Consider the following 15197-nt stretch of genomic DNA (forward strand, 5'->3'; position numbering starts at 1 on the left):
CAGCCCAGGCTGTTCAATCAGGACTTTGGAGCTGGGGAAGATAAACAACAGAAGGTTGGAGAGAGCACCGGCAGCACTGCCAGTGGTTGGGAAAGCACTGCCTGGGGCGGGTCTGCACTGTGCCCCTGCTCCAAGTGTCCAGACAAGGTATTTTTAGCCCCTCCTTGGATTCAGGAGTGCAGCCCTTTCCTGGCAGGAGCTCCAGCCTGGCCTTGTTGCACTGCTGCCCAACTGTACAAGAAAAACCTGGAGGCATCTACAAGAATCCCTGCTGGAAAGACCTCTACCACTCGAGGGCCAGGAGCAGTTCCCACCGACATTGGGCTCCCCGGTTCGGTACGGCCTGTCCCAGTCACTGTGTGACGTGGTTTCCCAGAAAGAAGCAGTGGGATAGACAGGGTGCCGGGCACTTGCCTCCCCCTCCAGCCCTGGGAATAAGCATCCCCTTGTGCAGTCGGGGCAGATGATCCGGGTCTGACCAGCAGCCCCCGGCCATCTCTGCTGCGCAGCACAGAACAGCTCCCTTGTGCCATGCTGGGATCAGCCTGGTCACAGGGCTTGCTTTGGAGGCATCTTTACCCAGGGGGTGCAGTGCTGTGCTTCGTGTTCCCTTTGATGTCACCAAAAAGCCCCAGAGAGGCCATGCAGCACCGTGTGGCAGTGGCAGATCCAGGCATGATCTCCCCAGAGGAGGATGCAAACAAATTCCCTGAAAGGCCAGTTAATCCTCCTCCAGGGAAAATTACTCGGAGCACCAGGGATGCCAAATAAAAAGCAGATTTGAATAAAAGTTGCAGAAGCACCAGGTTCTCGCAGGCAAACACAGGGACAAGTTCTCTCCCATGACCCAGGGCAGAAGCACGTGCTCGGATGCAGCTGCAGCGCTGAGCAGCTTAGCAAACAGAAAAATAAATAAAGGGGGGGTGAAAAAAAATCACATTCCAATGGCAGTATTTAAAAGCAGCACAGCCTGTGGAAGACACTAAAGCCCTGACTCAAACCTTGCCTTGCACACACCGAGAGCTGCTGTGCTCAGCAGAGATGTGGAGCACAGAAACGCTGTTAAAAACCAAATCCCAGCCGGAGGAAGCAGGTGAAGGAGCCTCCCTGCTCTTCCCACACAGCAGCAGTTCCCAGCCAGCACAGCATGGGGCTGATCCCAACCCTCCTTGGGCCCGGCTGAGCCAAAGCAGGAGTGTTCCAGCTCCCAGCTGGACCTACTGGCTCCCTGCCAGGTTCAGGATGGAGGAAAGGGTGTCTATCCTCCCAAGAGCCTGGACACAAACAGGAAGCAAGTGTGGAAAAATGCAACAGGTTTGCTCACTGCCCTGCATCCCAGGTAATGGGAAAAGAGCCAAACCTGCACAGCTGTGGAGGAGCCAGAGGCACAAGGGAGCAATCCTGATGGGAAGCAGTGACCCACTTAACCCCAGCACACAGTGGGACAGGGCACAGGGTGGAGCTGGATGCCAATGGGGCAACAAAGCGAGGGCAGGGAGAACTCCCACATCCCAACAGCCACATGGCTCCAGACAATGGGAAGCAGGAAGAGAAACAGAAAACTATCCAGGCAATACTTAAGGAATTTATTTCAGACAAAAATTCCCCACAAAAAAAGTCATACAAAATGAGTAGAGACAAGAGTGGTCATTACAAAAGTGTTCACAGATAGAAAAGACTCATCTGAGCAACCCCAGCGAGCAGAGGTGGCGCCGGCACAGAGCCCAAGGCACGCTGGCTTTGGATGTGCATGGCCAAGGATTGTCTCAGTGAGGGAATGCAAAGGTCCTCGGCCCCCAAACTCTGCTCAGGTCACCCTGGAGCAAGCAGGGTCAGCCCCTGCCACACACACACACTCATTGATGCAACATCCAGCTCACCAGTTCTACAGCAGTTCCCAATCCAGTGAGCACAGGTTACTGCTGTGTCCTCATCCCACCAGGGCCACCGACCCCTCTACGGGCACAGGCTCAAGCCCATTCTGAGCAGGACTTCTGGCTCTGAAAGATTCATTCCAACTCCATATCTCCCATCAGCATCTGTGGCTGCCACCAGCCTTGGATTAGGCTTTTTACTCTTTTCCTAGGCCACCAGCCACAGCTCCAAGCCCCCATGGTGGTACCACAGTTTGGGGACTGGTTTTTCAGCCGCATCACGGACGAGGCACCAGCACAGTGCACAGGTTTGGTGCTGACACGCAGGAACCAGCCTTCCTGTTCTTGGTAAATGGCACCAAAATGCTGTCATGGATCATAAATTCATCCCCCAAGTCCTCGTAACAGCCCTTGGAAGCCTTTACATTTCAGGTGAGTAGCTCAAAACCATTCCCCCCGCAGGCACCCACAGGCTTGTGGCAAGCATTATCAGCAGCAGCCAAAGCCTCTGCTTCATCTGGCCAGAAAAAGGCCTTTTGCTTCCTCAGGGACCTGCAGGCAAAGGGCTCCACCCGCATCGCCCCAGGGCTCAACCCTGAGCAACATCAAAACATCTTCCATAATCCTGAGAAACGCCTCCAAGTTCCTGCTTTCCACACAGGAGCTGCCGGAGCTCAGCACTGCAAGCAAGGGGAGAGCAATCCTGGCTTATGCCAGGTGTTCCCTGTTCTAACCCCAAAATCCTGGGGCAGTTATTAAACCCTCCATATTCTGCCCGGCCACACACAGAGCCACTCCACAATGCCAGGTCCTTTGTGTTCTCCCCCCACACCCGAGGCCACGGCACCGCACTGGGTGTGGGTCTGTGGGACAGTCACGACAGGAGCAGCCAAGGGTGGTGAGCAGAGCCGGGGTCTTGGCACTACAAAGCTCTGGTTTCACAGACACCACATCCCCATTTCCAGCCTGAAGTGCTGTGATGGGTGTGCAAGCTCCCATCCCAAGGGATCACCACACTGTCAGCAGCGTCCGACGCACTTCTCTCAGCAGGTCATGCAGCGTGGGCGGATGCTGTCTGATGGGGGGTTGGGATCAACCTGCAAAGCCAAGTTTGGAGTCAAAAAACCTCAGCAATGGACATTTCCCCAGCCATCCCCAGAAGTCTCCCAGCCCAGGGGGATGTGCTACCTCTGAATACAGAGGAGGAGGTCGGAAGCGGAATTCCTGGATGTAGGCGAAGAAGGGACCTTCCAGGATGTCGCCAAGCTCGCTGCGGCACGGTGGGGCCAGGCTCTGCTCGGCCTCAGGGCTGGACACAACTGCTGAGTACTCAGGGGGGGCTGAAGAGAAAGGAGAACCATCAGGGAATAGGAAACACTCTCCATTAATGGGAGATATACAGGTAAAGAGCTCCAAAACCACTCTTACTCAAACCCTCCCAGTTCCCTGGCAAAGGAACCCAAGAGATTCAGCATAACAACCAAAAAATTAAGTTAAAAAGAAAAAGCAAATGTTGGGCCAGTTGAAAACTTTGTCTGACCCTTGCTGTCCTGACAAGGAGGTTTATCCAGGGGAGAGGGAGATGCTCACCCTCCGGCTGCTCCGGGATGGTGTTCAGCCAGTCCAGGTTGACACTGTACTGGCTGCTGACACTGGATGTGCGGCTCCCGAACGGATGCAGCGGGATGGTCCCAATGACAAGCGGCAGTTCAAGGAGCAACTTGGATGTGCCAGGAATATCCACACAAACCTGCAGAGACAGGAAGCAGCAGGGAAGCTTAGCTGTGATGTTTTCCCAGTCTGGAGGGGCAGGTACCTCCCCAGAGCAGGAGGGAATTCTTGCAGCCACCTGCAGAGCTCCTCATGAGGTCCCTCACCTTCAGGGAATATTCCACCTGGAGGATGCGGCACTGGAGGATGGAAGGCCCCACGGGCGGGATCTTGAGGGCCCGCCCATGCCACACTTCCCGCTTCCCTGCTGGAATGGAATCTCCAGTGATGCTGGTCACCACTGACCTCTTCTGCTTCTTGGTGCCCCGAGCGATGAAGGTCTGGGTCTGGATTATGGCCGCCTTGGGCACCACAGCCCGGCTTGTGCAGTTGTCGATCTCAGCAAAGATAGGGATGACCTCACCTGCCAAAACAGACACACAACATGTTGGAGGAAGGGAGACAGAACCCAGTCCTGCTTCAAGGAATTCCTGCACAGGACCATCAAGGGTCGACCATGCTACCCAGCACTGCAGACACATGGATTAATCCGGGAGCATCCCAAGGAGGCTGCCCACATCAGGTCCACACACTAAAGCTCTGACTGATTTCGTGCCAGAAGAACCCAGCTCACAGTGATCTCAAATCCCCTCCCCCGGGGTCTATTCCAGGGCCCCTTGAGGTTCAAGGGCACCAGCCCCTCATCTTACCTGGGGTGTAGCCTTTTCGGTCAATCTTGGCAGTCACAGACACCTGGCCACGATTGCAGTACCAGGCACGAGCAAGTTTCTCCTTAGCACCTGCCTGGGGAGCCTGGAGAAGGGGAAATATTTAAGCAATTTAGTAAGTAAGGATGAAACTCAAAGCAATCACCTCGCTGGCACCAAGAACCTGCTGGGAAAGCATCAGCAACTTCTCAGGTATCTGATGCAAGATGCTGTTGCAACGCGTTAAAGTTTTCAAAAACAAAGAGGCACAAGTGACCTCTGCCCAGCCTAGGTAATGCTGGAGGGCATAAGTTACAGGGGGGTAAATATTCTGTCTGGAAATCAGGCCTAGGCAGACATGGGCTTCCAAGGTAAGTTTTGGATGGCAGGGTGGAGCAGGGGGAACTCACCAGCAGTGCAGGTGTGTTGATGTCAATGGGTTCAATCACAGTAAACTCCCTCTTTGCTTTCTTCACTGTGGCCCAGGGTCTGTGCAGCTTGGCTTTCACCCAGTAGCGCACACTGCCGTGCTTCCCCTCAAAGGAGGTGACCAGGGTCCTGTGGGTGAGCAACCAGCAGTTTCCGAATGGTTCTACTCAAAGAACCTCCTTTTCAAGATGCCCTGTCACCCAAAAAAAAAAAGCCAACTTACTCAGGGAGCTGGAAGGTGAAGGGGAACTCATGCCTTCCTGCCTGCAGGACAGTGGATTCACCATTGTCTGTGGGTAAAACAGATTTAAGAGGATTAAGCTCCTTTCTGCATAACTCCTTCCCTAGGTGAACTGGCAGCACAGATGGGCAGCGCCCAGCAAAGGAGCAGCACAAGGGCACAGCAGTATCTCTGCCAGGGTTAAACTGTAGCAGCTGTGACACAAGAGTTGGGCACTGTCTGCTTTCCACGTGTCTCCACACGCACGACCCAGGGGCACCTCCCTGGAGGGCCGAGCAGCTTCCCCAGGTGGGCTCTACTCCAGAGATGCCCAGCCAAGACTCCAGGAGGGAGAGTCATCGGCCAATCCCCCAGTGCCCCTCAAGAGTTTGCACCCCAGGATTGGAAGGGACCTCTGGGGATTACCTAGTCCGACACCCCACTCAAAACAAGCTCCTGAACCTTCATGAGAGTTTTCTAATGCTGCTTCCCTGCCAGGAAGAGCTCACAGAAAAGGGGGAGTCTTGGGGGAGGGGGGCAGACCCTAATCGGGGTGCCCTGCACAACAGCAGGGTCCAGCTGTGCACCCCAGGACCCCAGAGTGCACTCTGAATTTGAGGTGTCTGCAGAGACCTACACACCCAGTTCCCAGAGCGCCCAGATCCTAAGGCACCCCGTGCACCCAGATTTTAGCCGTTTGGGGTGCCAGGCACCCAGATTTCAGCTGGTCGGGGTGTCAGGCACCCAGATTTCTGTAGTTCTGGGGTGTCAGGCACCCAGCAGCTGGGCCATCCCTGGCACCCAGATCTCTACAGTTTGGGGGTGTCAGGCACCCAGATTTCAGCCGGCTAGGGTGTCTGGAGCACCCAACACCAGGGGTGCCCCAGGCTGCCCCACGTCCCCATTGTTTCAGCCCCTAGGGTCTTCGGTGCCCCCACGCCCCCGCTGTGGCCGGCGACCAGGGGGTCCGGGTGCCGTCCCCGGGGGAAGGGGGTGCCGTACCTGGGGGTGCCAGCAGCGTGTCGCGGTGGCTCAGAAACTCCACCTGGTCGCTGTAGCTCTGCGTGTAGGCGGTGCTGGAGCCGGCGCTGCGGGACTCAGTCCAGTGAACGCGGGCAGCGCCCATCGCCCGCAGCCTCAGGGCGCCGAGCCGGGTGGCCGCCGCCAACTCCAGCACCACGCGGCCCGACACCGCCTGCCCAGGGCTGAAGGCGGCCGGGCCGTCCCGCTCCGCGCCCTCCAGCACGATGGAGAAGCGTTTGAGGCGATCGAAAATCATGGCGAAGCGAGCTCGGCTCAGCTCAGCCCAGAACCGGCGCGATGCGGCTGAACCCAGCCCAGCGCAGCTGAGCCCGGCTTTAAGCGCCCGGCGCGGCCGGGGGCGGCCCCGGCGGGGAGGGACAGGCTGGGCCGGGCCGGGCCGGCCCCGCCGGGCCCTGCAAAACAAGGCAGGGAGCATGTGCGGACCGGCCTCCCCCCCCCGACCCGGGCGGGGCGGGGGCTCCGGGATGGGAGTGCAGTTTTGGGGTCCGTGTTCAGTCCCAGCGGGGCTCCCCACGCCCTCGCGGTACCGCACCGAGTCATCCCCACGGGGGATCTGCTCCGCGGGAGTGTCCGGGAGCAGAGACATAGTCACGGGGCTGAGCACTGCCAGTGGGTGACCCCTGGGTGCTGCCATGTTGCTTAGTACCCCCTAAAACTCCCTGCAGCTCTTAAACTTGACCCCCAGGCCCCTCTCTAGCTTCCATCTTTGCCCCCCAAACTCCAGCCTTGTGCCCCAAACTCCCCCTTCAACTCCATCCTTGCCCCCCAAAATCCCCTTCCATCTCCTACCCTTGACCCTCATAATCCCAGTTCCCATCCTTGCCCCTCAAGCTCCCCCTCCAGCTCCTATCCTTGCCCCCCAAATTCTCCATCCTTACCACCCAAACTCCCCATCCTTGCCCCTCATACTACCCCTCCAGCTCCCATTCTGACATTCCATCCCATCTTCATCCAGAATCCCCATTCCTAGGGTCACAGCCAAGGGCTGTGCCGGGGGGGGGGGGGGGGGGGGGGGGGGGGGGGGGGGGGGGGGGGGGGGCGGGATTCCTCACTTGAAGCAGCAGCCCCTCTCATTTCAGTGGCCACAGGTGAGAGCCGAGGGCCACTCTGCACGCCAACCCACATCCCTCCTTTCCCAAGAGCCATTCCCAGGGCTCAGAACAGGCTACAAACGGATCTGGGCTCCTTGCACAGCATGGCTGGGCCAGCTGGCGATGCAGTGATGTCTGGGACATTACTTCACTTAGTTCTAAGAAATCAAGAACTGGCCTAGGTTCAGCTTGTCCAATGACAGGGTGAGCAATCCACCTCCCTGCGCTCGTTAACCAGGCAAGTGCTGGTTTTCCACCAGCTCCTGCTGGGATTGGGGTGGTGCTGCTCCAAAACCCAGCGACAAATCCCACCTACATGGGCAGGAACAGCACAGGGACTTGCTCTGTTGGCAGCATTTGCGGTTGCCAGTGCTTAGCTGGGGTGAAAGCTTGGAACTGGTGATTCTCAGGGTGCATATCAGCATTATCAGCGCCCTGAGATGTAAAAGGAAGAAGAAAGGAGTCTGTGCCTCCCAAAAGGGTTAATGCAGCTATAGAGACTTCCACTTTAATGATGACTGTCATGTTTGCAGAGCACCAGAGCTCTGTACCTCGGGCATGGGTAGGGGATAAGACAAAACAGGCCTTCAAAATGTTACTCAGCATTTGGCCACTGAAGTTTTGGAGATTTTTGATTTGCCCCCAGCCATGCCAGGCAGGACCTGCTGTGCTCAATTAGGTTGCTCTCAGCCACTAAAACTGAGCTAGGCTGAAGCCTGGCACAGCTTTAGCTGCCTCCAAAGCTGAGCTGGAATTGTCTTTCTCCCTCCCCAGGGGAAGGAGACCATAGTTTGTTTTATGTGCACGACCATTTTCTGCCACGAACAAACATGAATCATAGCAAACTCCGTAAAGGGTGAGGGAAAGGAGGAGAGAAAGGAGGAAGGAAGGCATGTTGCAACACAAGTTAACCGGTGACACTTGGTGTCACTGGCTCTGGGAAGGAGCCTGGTGTCCCTGTGGTGCCATTGGGGGGGGGAGGGGGCTCTTGAGAGGGACTGGAGCCTTGGCCGGGCCCCTTTCCTTCCTTGGCATCCTCCTCTCCCTCTCGCCTGCTGGCACACACCCCTCGGCCTGTGACTCAGCCTCGCCCACGGGATGTGAATCCCTGCAAACCTCCCTCCCATGTCAGCCGCATGCGATGCCCAGGCTGCCCCTCGCTGCCTCCACGTGGGATGGCCGGCCCCTCTCTGACCTCTCTGAGACCCCCGCGCCAGGAGAAGGTCTCTCCTTGCTCCTGGCATGTCCAGGTGCAGGGGCTGTGGGACCGCGAACGCTCCTGGGTGCCCAAACCCAAGGAAAACCCAGGTCTGGCTGGGTACAGGAACGATCTCCAGCTCTTCAGCCCCATCTAGAGTCTGGACAGGCTGCAGTTGGTCCGAGCAGGAGCTGACACCCTGCCCGGCTCAGAGGGGGCTTCTCCTTCCCAGACCCACTGCTGGGACCTGGTGGCTTTTCCCCACTGACACCAGAGCCACATGAGGGGCCCTGAAAACCAGAGAGAAGGGAACGCAGGAGGTAAACAGGCAAGTCAGCAGCTCTACCCTGACCCAATATGGGGATGAGATGGGACAACAGAGAGCCTTGCACAAGCTCACACTTCTAGCTTGAGGAATACACTATGTCCCTGCCAGATATGGGAGTGTTGCATATGGATGAGGATTAAGGTGCTGATCGAGGGCCACCCCGCAGTGCAACAAGAGCCCTGATGCCATAACTCTCCTGGATGTCTCTATGAAAATAAAATGTCTTCTGGGTGTTTGCCCCTCTCCAGGGCAGGTACTACACCTTTGGGAAGTGCTGTGGGATCCTTGGACAAGAAAGATCACTGCACACCAATCATTTATGTTTCCTTGGGTGCCTTCTCATCACCTCATGCACAAGAGTCCAGGGGTCTCCTTGTGCTTCCTTCACCCATTAACCCCCGTGTTTTCCTCCCTTCCTGCTCCCTATCTCAGATGATTACACAATACACATTTAAAGGCCCTGTCTGCACATCCTCCTGCTCTCTTTTTCTTGTCTCAGCACAGCACCCCGGTGCCAGTGCTCACCACCCTGCCAGGAAACTGCAGATAAACTCAGCTGAGGGGAGAGCAGGAGGGAGGGCTCTTATCTGTGCCTGGCTCCCCTCCTCTGCAGTGCCTTGTTACCATGACAAAACCTGCATTTTTTAACCACCACTCAGACACAGTTGATCTCATCTCATCCAGAAGCATCAAGAAGGGAGCAGTCACAGGGACTGTGACATGTTTCTCGCCAGCTGACACCAGGAAGGCCATCACACTGCTGTTGGGGACAGAGCAGGACCCAGCAGAATCTGAAGGAAGCAGTTTTGTTCACAGGACAGCCCTTCTCTGCAGCCCATAGCCTTTGCTCCCTTAAAATTGCTCCAGTGATCACATGCCCTTGTCCCTCTCACAAAGCACAAAAGGAATCTGTGTATGGACAGAGACAATAAAATCCCATCCCCCAAGTCCTGGTGGGGCTCTTTGCCCCCAGGTAGCCCAGCTCAACACTCCCTGGGCAATAGGTGAAGGCCAGGAACTGTCAGCTCTGAGCTACGGGTGGGCGTTCAGGGTGCTGGCAAGGCAGAGCAACTCCAGCAATTCCTGCAGCCCTTGGCCAATGCCCTTCTCCAGAGGGCTCCAGGGGCTCCTATCATACACAATCCCAGCAGCTGAGTCCAAACATGCTCACAACAGCTTGTGACTTCCCTACAGGCATTCACTGATAATGGGGAATAAAACTCACTCTGCCACCTCACAGCTAAGGGGACACTGACCAAGCACTGCACGGCCAAGTGCTTGGGGCCTTCGCTGTTGGAGCCCAGGGCAAGGGCTTCTCCCAGGGCCTTAACTGTAATCAAGATCCTTTGCAGAGTTGCAGCTGCCAAGGGCCATCCTTAGAGCACAGAAAAGCTGCTGCCAAAAGACACAAACTCCAGAGTAATGCAGATGTTTGGAGCAGATGGCAGGGCACAATCACTCAGACATAGAGCATATGACCCCCCAGTGCAGTCCAGAGACAAGATCGTCTCTAGGAAGGCAGCTCACATCTTCTTTCCATCCCTCCAGTTTATTCCTGCAACTTCTGTATTTGCCAGATTGGGCCTGGCACCACTCTCTGGGTTGCATTTGACCATTGATACAATTAAATGCCCTCAGCATAAGTCCTACAGCCAGGGCCAGGCAACTGGGTCACAGGCAACAACAAGGTCATCAGAAGGCATGTCATCGGAGAGAAGGATAAAAGACACGCATGTTCCTAAGAAAAGCCAGAGTTAATGAGCGGATAGACAGCTGAGATGTCCCATATTCCTTGGCTCTGGATCATTTCATCCCAACCACACAAAGAATTCAAGTGGCTTGTCCTCCTGCGGTTGATCCAAGCAATGTGTCATCTGGGCACCCAGTCCCAGCACAGGGGAAGTGAAAACAAACACCAACTGAGCTACTAAGTGCTCTTTCCACACTTGTGAACAGACCCTTGTGTTTGCACTTCCCTGTGCAAACAGAGCAAAAGCCACAAATCCTTCGAGCTGAGTTTATACCAGCAGCCTCCCAGAAACCAGCAGCAGGGAAACCCTCGGCCAAGGTGCAAAGAGGGGTGTCCAAGAGGCACAAACAACCCTGTGTGGTCTGGCAACACCCATCGGGGAAGCGGCTCACCCAGAGTGGACGTCGCAGCCCAAGGGGGTCCCAACATGCTCTCCCTGGTGCAGAGCCCCACCCTGTGCCCCAGCCTTACCAGGGATGAGCTGGCAGTGGCGGCTCAGGAAGGTCTGGTAGGCTGAGTAGTCCCGGTAGACAACGTTGAGCCCGATGCTGCAGCTCTCGAGCCAGTGCACGGTGGCACCGCCATGGGCACTCACCTCCAGCGCCTGCACCCGCAGCGCTCCCCGCAGCTCCAGCTGCACCCGCCCGTGCAGCAGCTCCCCGCTCCCATGGGCTGGGCCGTCCTCCAGCTTCACCACCAAGCTCTGCACGCGCCCTGGGAGCTGCATCACTGCGGGCCCCATCTCCTGGCAGCTCCGGGAGGCTGGAGCCTTCCAGGGAAAGGAGGACGAGCAAAAGCTACATCAAAATCCCCTGATTTATCCTAAGTGGCCCCACCCTGCAGGCCTTCCCAGGGGGTTCGACTGAGCCCCTGTTTTGCAACGATGTTTTAGGGTTGACCTCATGTGCGTGGGGCTGGTGCTGGGGCCACGGGGCCGAGGGACGTGTTTTTAAAGGGATCGAGGAATAACGTGACTTCAGCCTTATCTCTGAGTCACAGGCGCTGCCGACGTGACACCGGGACGTGCCAGTGGCTCCGTCGGCGGCAGGGAGGGGTGTCACACACCACCAGCCCTCCTGGGAGATTTCATACGGGTGGGCAATCAGAGAAAGCCTGTTTGGCCTTCCCAAGGCACTGCTGGAAATGGTGGGAGAAGAGTTTAGAAAGCAAAGACCCTCACCCCAAAAAGCCAGTTTTACTTTCCATGTCTGAAGTTGGATCAAAATCCACATGAAAAAGTGAATAACCACAGTTAGTTCCAGCAACAGCTCTCACAGCTGGTGCCACCAAGGGGTGATTCCAGCATTTATCCCCAGGGAACTGTGGCCGTTCCTGCAGCAGCACAGGTGGCAATGGCACCTCAGAGTCACATCAAAGTAATGGGGCAGAGCTGTAGCAGATGCAAGTCCCTGTTACTCCACCAAATGGTGCACCTGAGGTGTTTGAATCCAGGTGTTTACAGGGACTGAGGAGAGGTGCCTGTATGCGTTTGCAAGATGTGAGTGCGTGGCTTCTTTGAAGTACATGTGGAGCAAAGATTCCATTCCCCCATTCCCGAGGAGTCACATCCCCAGAGGAAAGCACAGTGGAGCAAAGACTGTCCCATTCCTGAGAGACAAAGAGTCAAATGCCCAGAGGAAAGCACGAGGGCACTGCTCACACACAGACTGCAGCAGTTGGGAACGAAGCCCAAAGGCTTCAGGGCTGGTTCACGGGGAATCAAACCCATCTGAGAAGAGCTTGTGAAGTGCCAAAGCAGCAGCTGGCCCTGCTCACTCAGCCCCCCCAAGGGCTGACCAGCCCCCACTGACCCCTCTGGAACACACCTAGACCCCAAGGAGAGTTAGTGCAAGCTCAGCAGTCGGGAAACCCACGTGAGTGACCAACTCAACAAAAACACCCAGCTCACCTCTAGGAAAACAGCCCACACTCATCACAAGCTGGGCAGAGTTGCCCAGCTGCCCTACTGTCCACTCACCTTTGGTTCCAGGCCTTGACACCAAAATCCAAACATATTCCAGCCCCCACACAGCCCTGACAGTGCTTCTCACTCTGTTTCTGGTCTCTTACCCTTCCTCTGTGCTTCCCCCAGCCCACCTGCTTCCTCCTGCCCCTGTGCCTGCCCAGAGGTCTCCTGCAATCCAGAGGGATGTGTCACCCACGGCTTTGGGCTAATCTCCCAGTGTTTATTCTTGCTGTCACAACACCTCCTTGTGTCCTCATTCAATCTGAGAAATAGATGTTCCCTGTGACAACACACAGAGGGGGCCAAGAGCAGAGCACAAGGAAGGCTTGGAGATCCCACGCCGTGTGGGCAGCTCACAGGGCCTGGTTGATGGAGAAGGGAGAATGTCACCTTCCCCTGGGGACAGGGCCTTTCCAGGGTCACCCTGGGGACACACAGCTCACTTGGGAGTTCGCCTTTTGGATTTCAGCTGGGCCTTTAGACTTGGGTGTGAAGTCACCCCTCTGCTCAGTCCTGCAGATGTCCTGTGCTGTCCTGGGCAGCCCCACATGGGAGCTTTTCATCTGAGAAGAGAAAACGTCTCTCAGCACATTGGGATGGGGCTGAGAAAGGGGCAGGTGGCCCCACAGAACCTGGCAGCCCCAATATCTGAGCCTGGTGGTGCTACATGGTCACCTCACTTGGGCAGCTGCAACACCCTCTGTCTCTGGCAGATGCTCAGTGGTGCAGAGATGTTTGCCATGGGTGGACACCTCCAGGCAGGCCAATTTTCCTCCTCTGACCCTCTGTGGGAGACCAGAATCACCTACATTCCTTGGCTTAAGGATTTGGTTGCCTGTCCTTCCTCTCCTTTCAAGATATTCCTTATCTACAACTCTGCCTCCACAGAACATTCACCTGAGGCTGGAGCAGACAGGATTTGCTGCACACTGTCCCATCCCCAAACTGATGATGTCAAGGGGAGGCTGCAGCTTTGCTGGGTATAAACCCACTTCTCCAAGCCACCCTGTGGTTAATCCAAGCCTATTAAGGCTGGACCTGCTGGGGAGTCGCTGTTTCTGCTGCCTGTGTGGGACCAGCATGGCTTGCGTGGTTGTGACAGAACTTTCATCTGCTGACAGATGGAATTGAAATAAAAATTAAATTCAAGGCAGTAAAAAAGGGAGGCAGCACCAGAGAAGCTTTGCAGGCACAGATCCACATGTGAGGAGAGGAAAAGGCCAGCTCTGCCGTCAGCATTTTGCTCAAAACCTTCACCCAGACAGAAAACAACTCCCAGGATGAGGAGGCAAATGAAGAAACTCACATGGCAGTTACGGGAATATCACTCCATATGGCAGTTATGGAGCTGCTCCAGAAGTCTGGGGCCAAGGAAAAGATCAATTCAACTGTGATCTGTTCCACATTTTGTAAATCAAATGGCTTAAAAGATCCATGGCATGAAGGGACCTCTCTCTTACTGGCCATGAGAAATAGGAGACAAGGTCAGAAGAGTATTTTCTTAATGCCTTCCATGGCCATCTCTAACCACATCCCTTCCTGAGGTTGCATAAGTGCAGCTTTTGATCAAAATCCTCTCCTTCCTCCCAAAAATAAACACAAACCAGGTTCTAAAAACAAACGTGGCAAGGCAGAAAGATCAAGCCACTGGTTCATGTCCCAGAAATCACTCACATCACCTGAACATGCCAAGTGTTGCTGCAAAGAAGTGGCTGTTGAGATGTCATTTGTGGGGGTGGAAGTGCCAGTCTGTACCTGTGGCCTCTGTGCCACAGCCTTACCCCTCCTAACTGTGCAGTGGGAAGAACTCTTGATTTTGAGGTGGATAATCTGGTGCAGCCATTCCCTGCCTAAAGCTGTTCATGTGGTGGATCTGGGAGGCAGCACATTCCTTGTCATAAAGTCTCCAAGATATCAAATATGAGCTTTGTTTGATAAATCACATTGCTCATCAGAAAGGGTAGTTCCTGGGATCAGGTTCTCCTGCTGATACCAGTGTGTCCTCTCATCCAGGGCACTGTTTCTGCTTCTGGTCTCCCTAAATTTAACACAGGACATGCTGGAGGGAAGCCAACAAGGCTACAGAACAGCCACTTAAAGCATAATCACTTTATTTCCCCTCTGTTTTTCCACCTTCTTAGCGTTCACTTGCACAGATCCCACGCCTTTCAGGACAGAATTCCACATGGGAACACGCTGCCCTTTAACTGTGTCCTGGTCCTCCCTAAAATCATGTTACCTGTTCTCTTGGCTTTGCAGGTGGAGTCCATCCACCCTCAGCCTGTGCTCAGCGAGGAGTGTGGGAACAAGGCTGTCCGTCCCTTTAACAGTGAGAACGTACCCTGCCAAACAGCCAGGCGAGGGGAGGAAAGGGGTTATTCCTAAAAATGCTCTATGTGATTCTTAGATCCAGACACATGGAGGCAGCGAGTGCTGTGAGTCCATGGAGAAGTGTATGGGTACCACTGATGTTCTCTTTAGTGTGTCTTGTGAGTTACTGAAATACCTAAATGCTGCTCTAAGGAAACGACAGAATCACAGAATGGAAGGGACCACAGTGTTTTACCTAGTCCCACCTCCCTGCTCAGGCAGGGCCATTCCAGAGCACTGGATGTGTCCAGAGGGTTCTGGAACATCTCGAGTAAGGGAGACTCCACACACTACTCGGGCAACCTGGAACACCACAGAACAAGGGAACTGGGGGTCAGCAAAGGGCTGACGGGGGGTTGGCGGACCAGACTGGGGAAGGAGACGCTGTGAAAGGGGGGAGGCCCTGAGGGGGGAGGCCCTGGGGGGGAGGGGGACTCGGGCAGGCCAGGCCGGGTCGGGCCGGGCCGGGCTGGGCCGCGCCGCGTTGCCATGGCGACGGCTGCACCGCCT

General features: G+C 55.6%; 1 protein-coding gene and 1 long non-coding RNA gene across 3 annotated transcripts; both read right to left on the reverse strand.

Annotated features, from left to right (window-relative positions):
• Nucleotides 1-1565: 1565 nt before the first annotated feature.
• Nucleotides 1566-11282, reverse strand: ARRDC2 (arrestin domain containing 2). 2 transcript variants are annotated; one of them, XM_027668101.1, is made up of 8 exons: nt 10823-11282; nt 4944-5010; nt 4702-4849; nt 4295-4397; nt 3752-4008; nt 3465-3624; nt 3063-3214; nt 1566-2971 (listed from the first exon to the last, which is right to left on the reverse strand). In XM_027668101.1, the coding sequence occupies exons 1-8, from the start codon at nt 11091-11093 to the stop codon at nt 2918-2920; spliced, it is 1212 nt and encodes a 403-aa protein (XP_027523902.1). In that variant the 5' UTR covers nt 11094-11282; the 3' UTR covers nt 1566-2917. The 2 variants fall into 2 exon arrangements, with proteins under 2 accessions (XP_027523902.1, XP_027523901.1); XM_027668100.1 differs by lacking the exon at nt 10823-11282 and adding an exon at nt 5943-6282.
• A 1234-nt stretch (nt 11283-12516) lies between these two features.
• Nucleotides 12517-15144, reverse strand: LOC113959233. Its single transcript, XR_003531746.1, has 2 exons — nt 14557-15144; nt 12517-12880 (listed from the first exon to the last, which is right to left on the reverse strand). It is a non-coding gene; the product is annotated as an uncharacterized LOC113959233 (long non-coding RNA).
• Nucleotides 15145-15197: the final 53 nt, after the last annotated feature.

This window comes from Corapipo altera, unplaced genomic scaffold (genome assembly GCF_003945725.1).
Source record: "Corapipo altera isolate COAL_440 unplaced genomic scaffold, ASM394572v1 108, whole genome shotgun sequence".
Classification (NCBI taxonomy): domain Eukaryota; kingdom Metazoa; phylum Chordata; class Aves; order Passeriformes; family Pipridae; genus Corapipo; species Corapipo altera.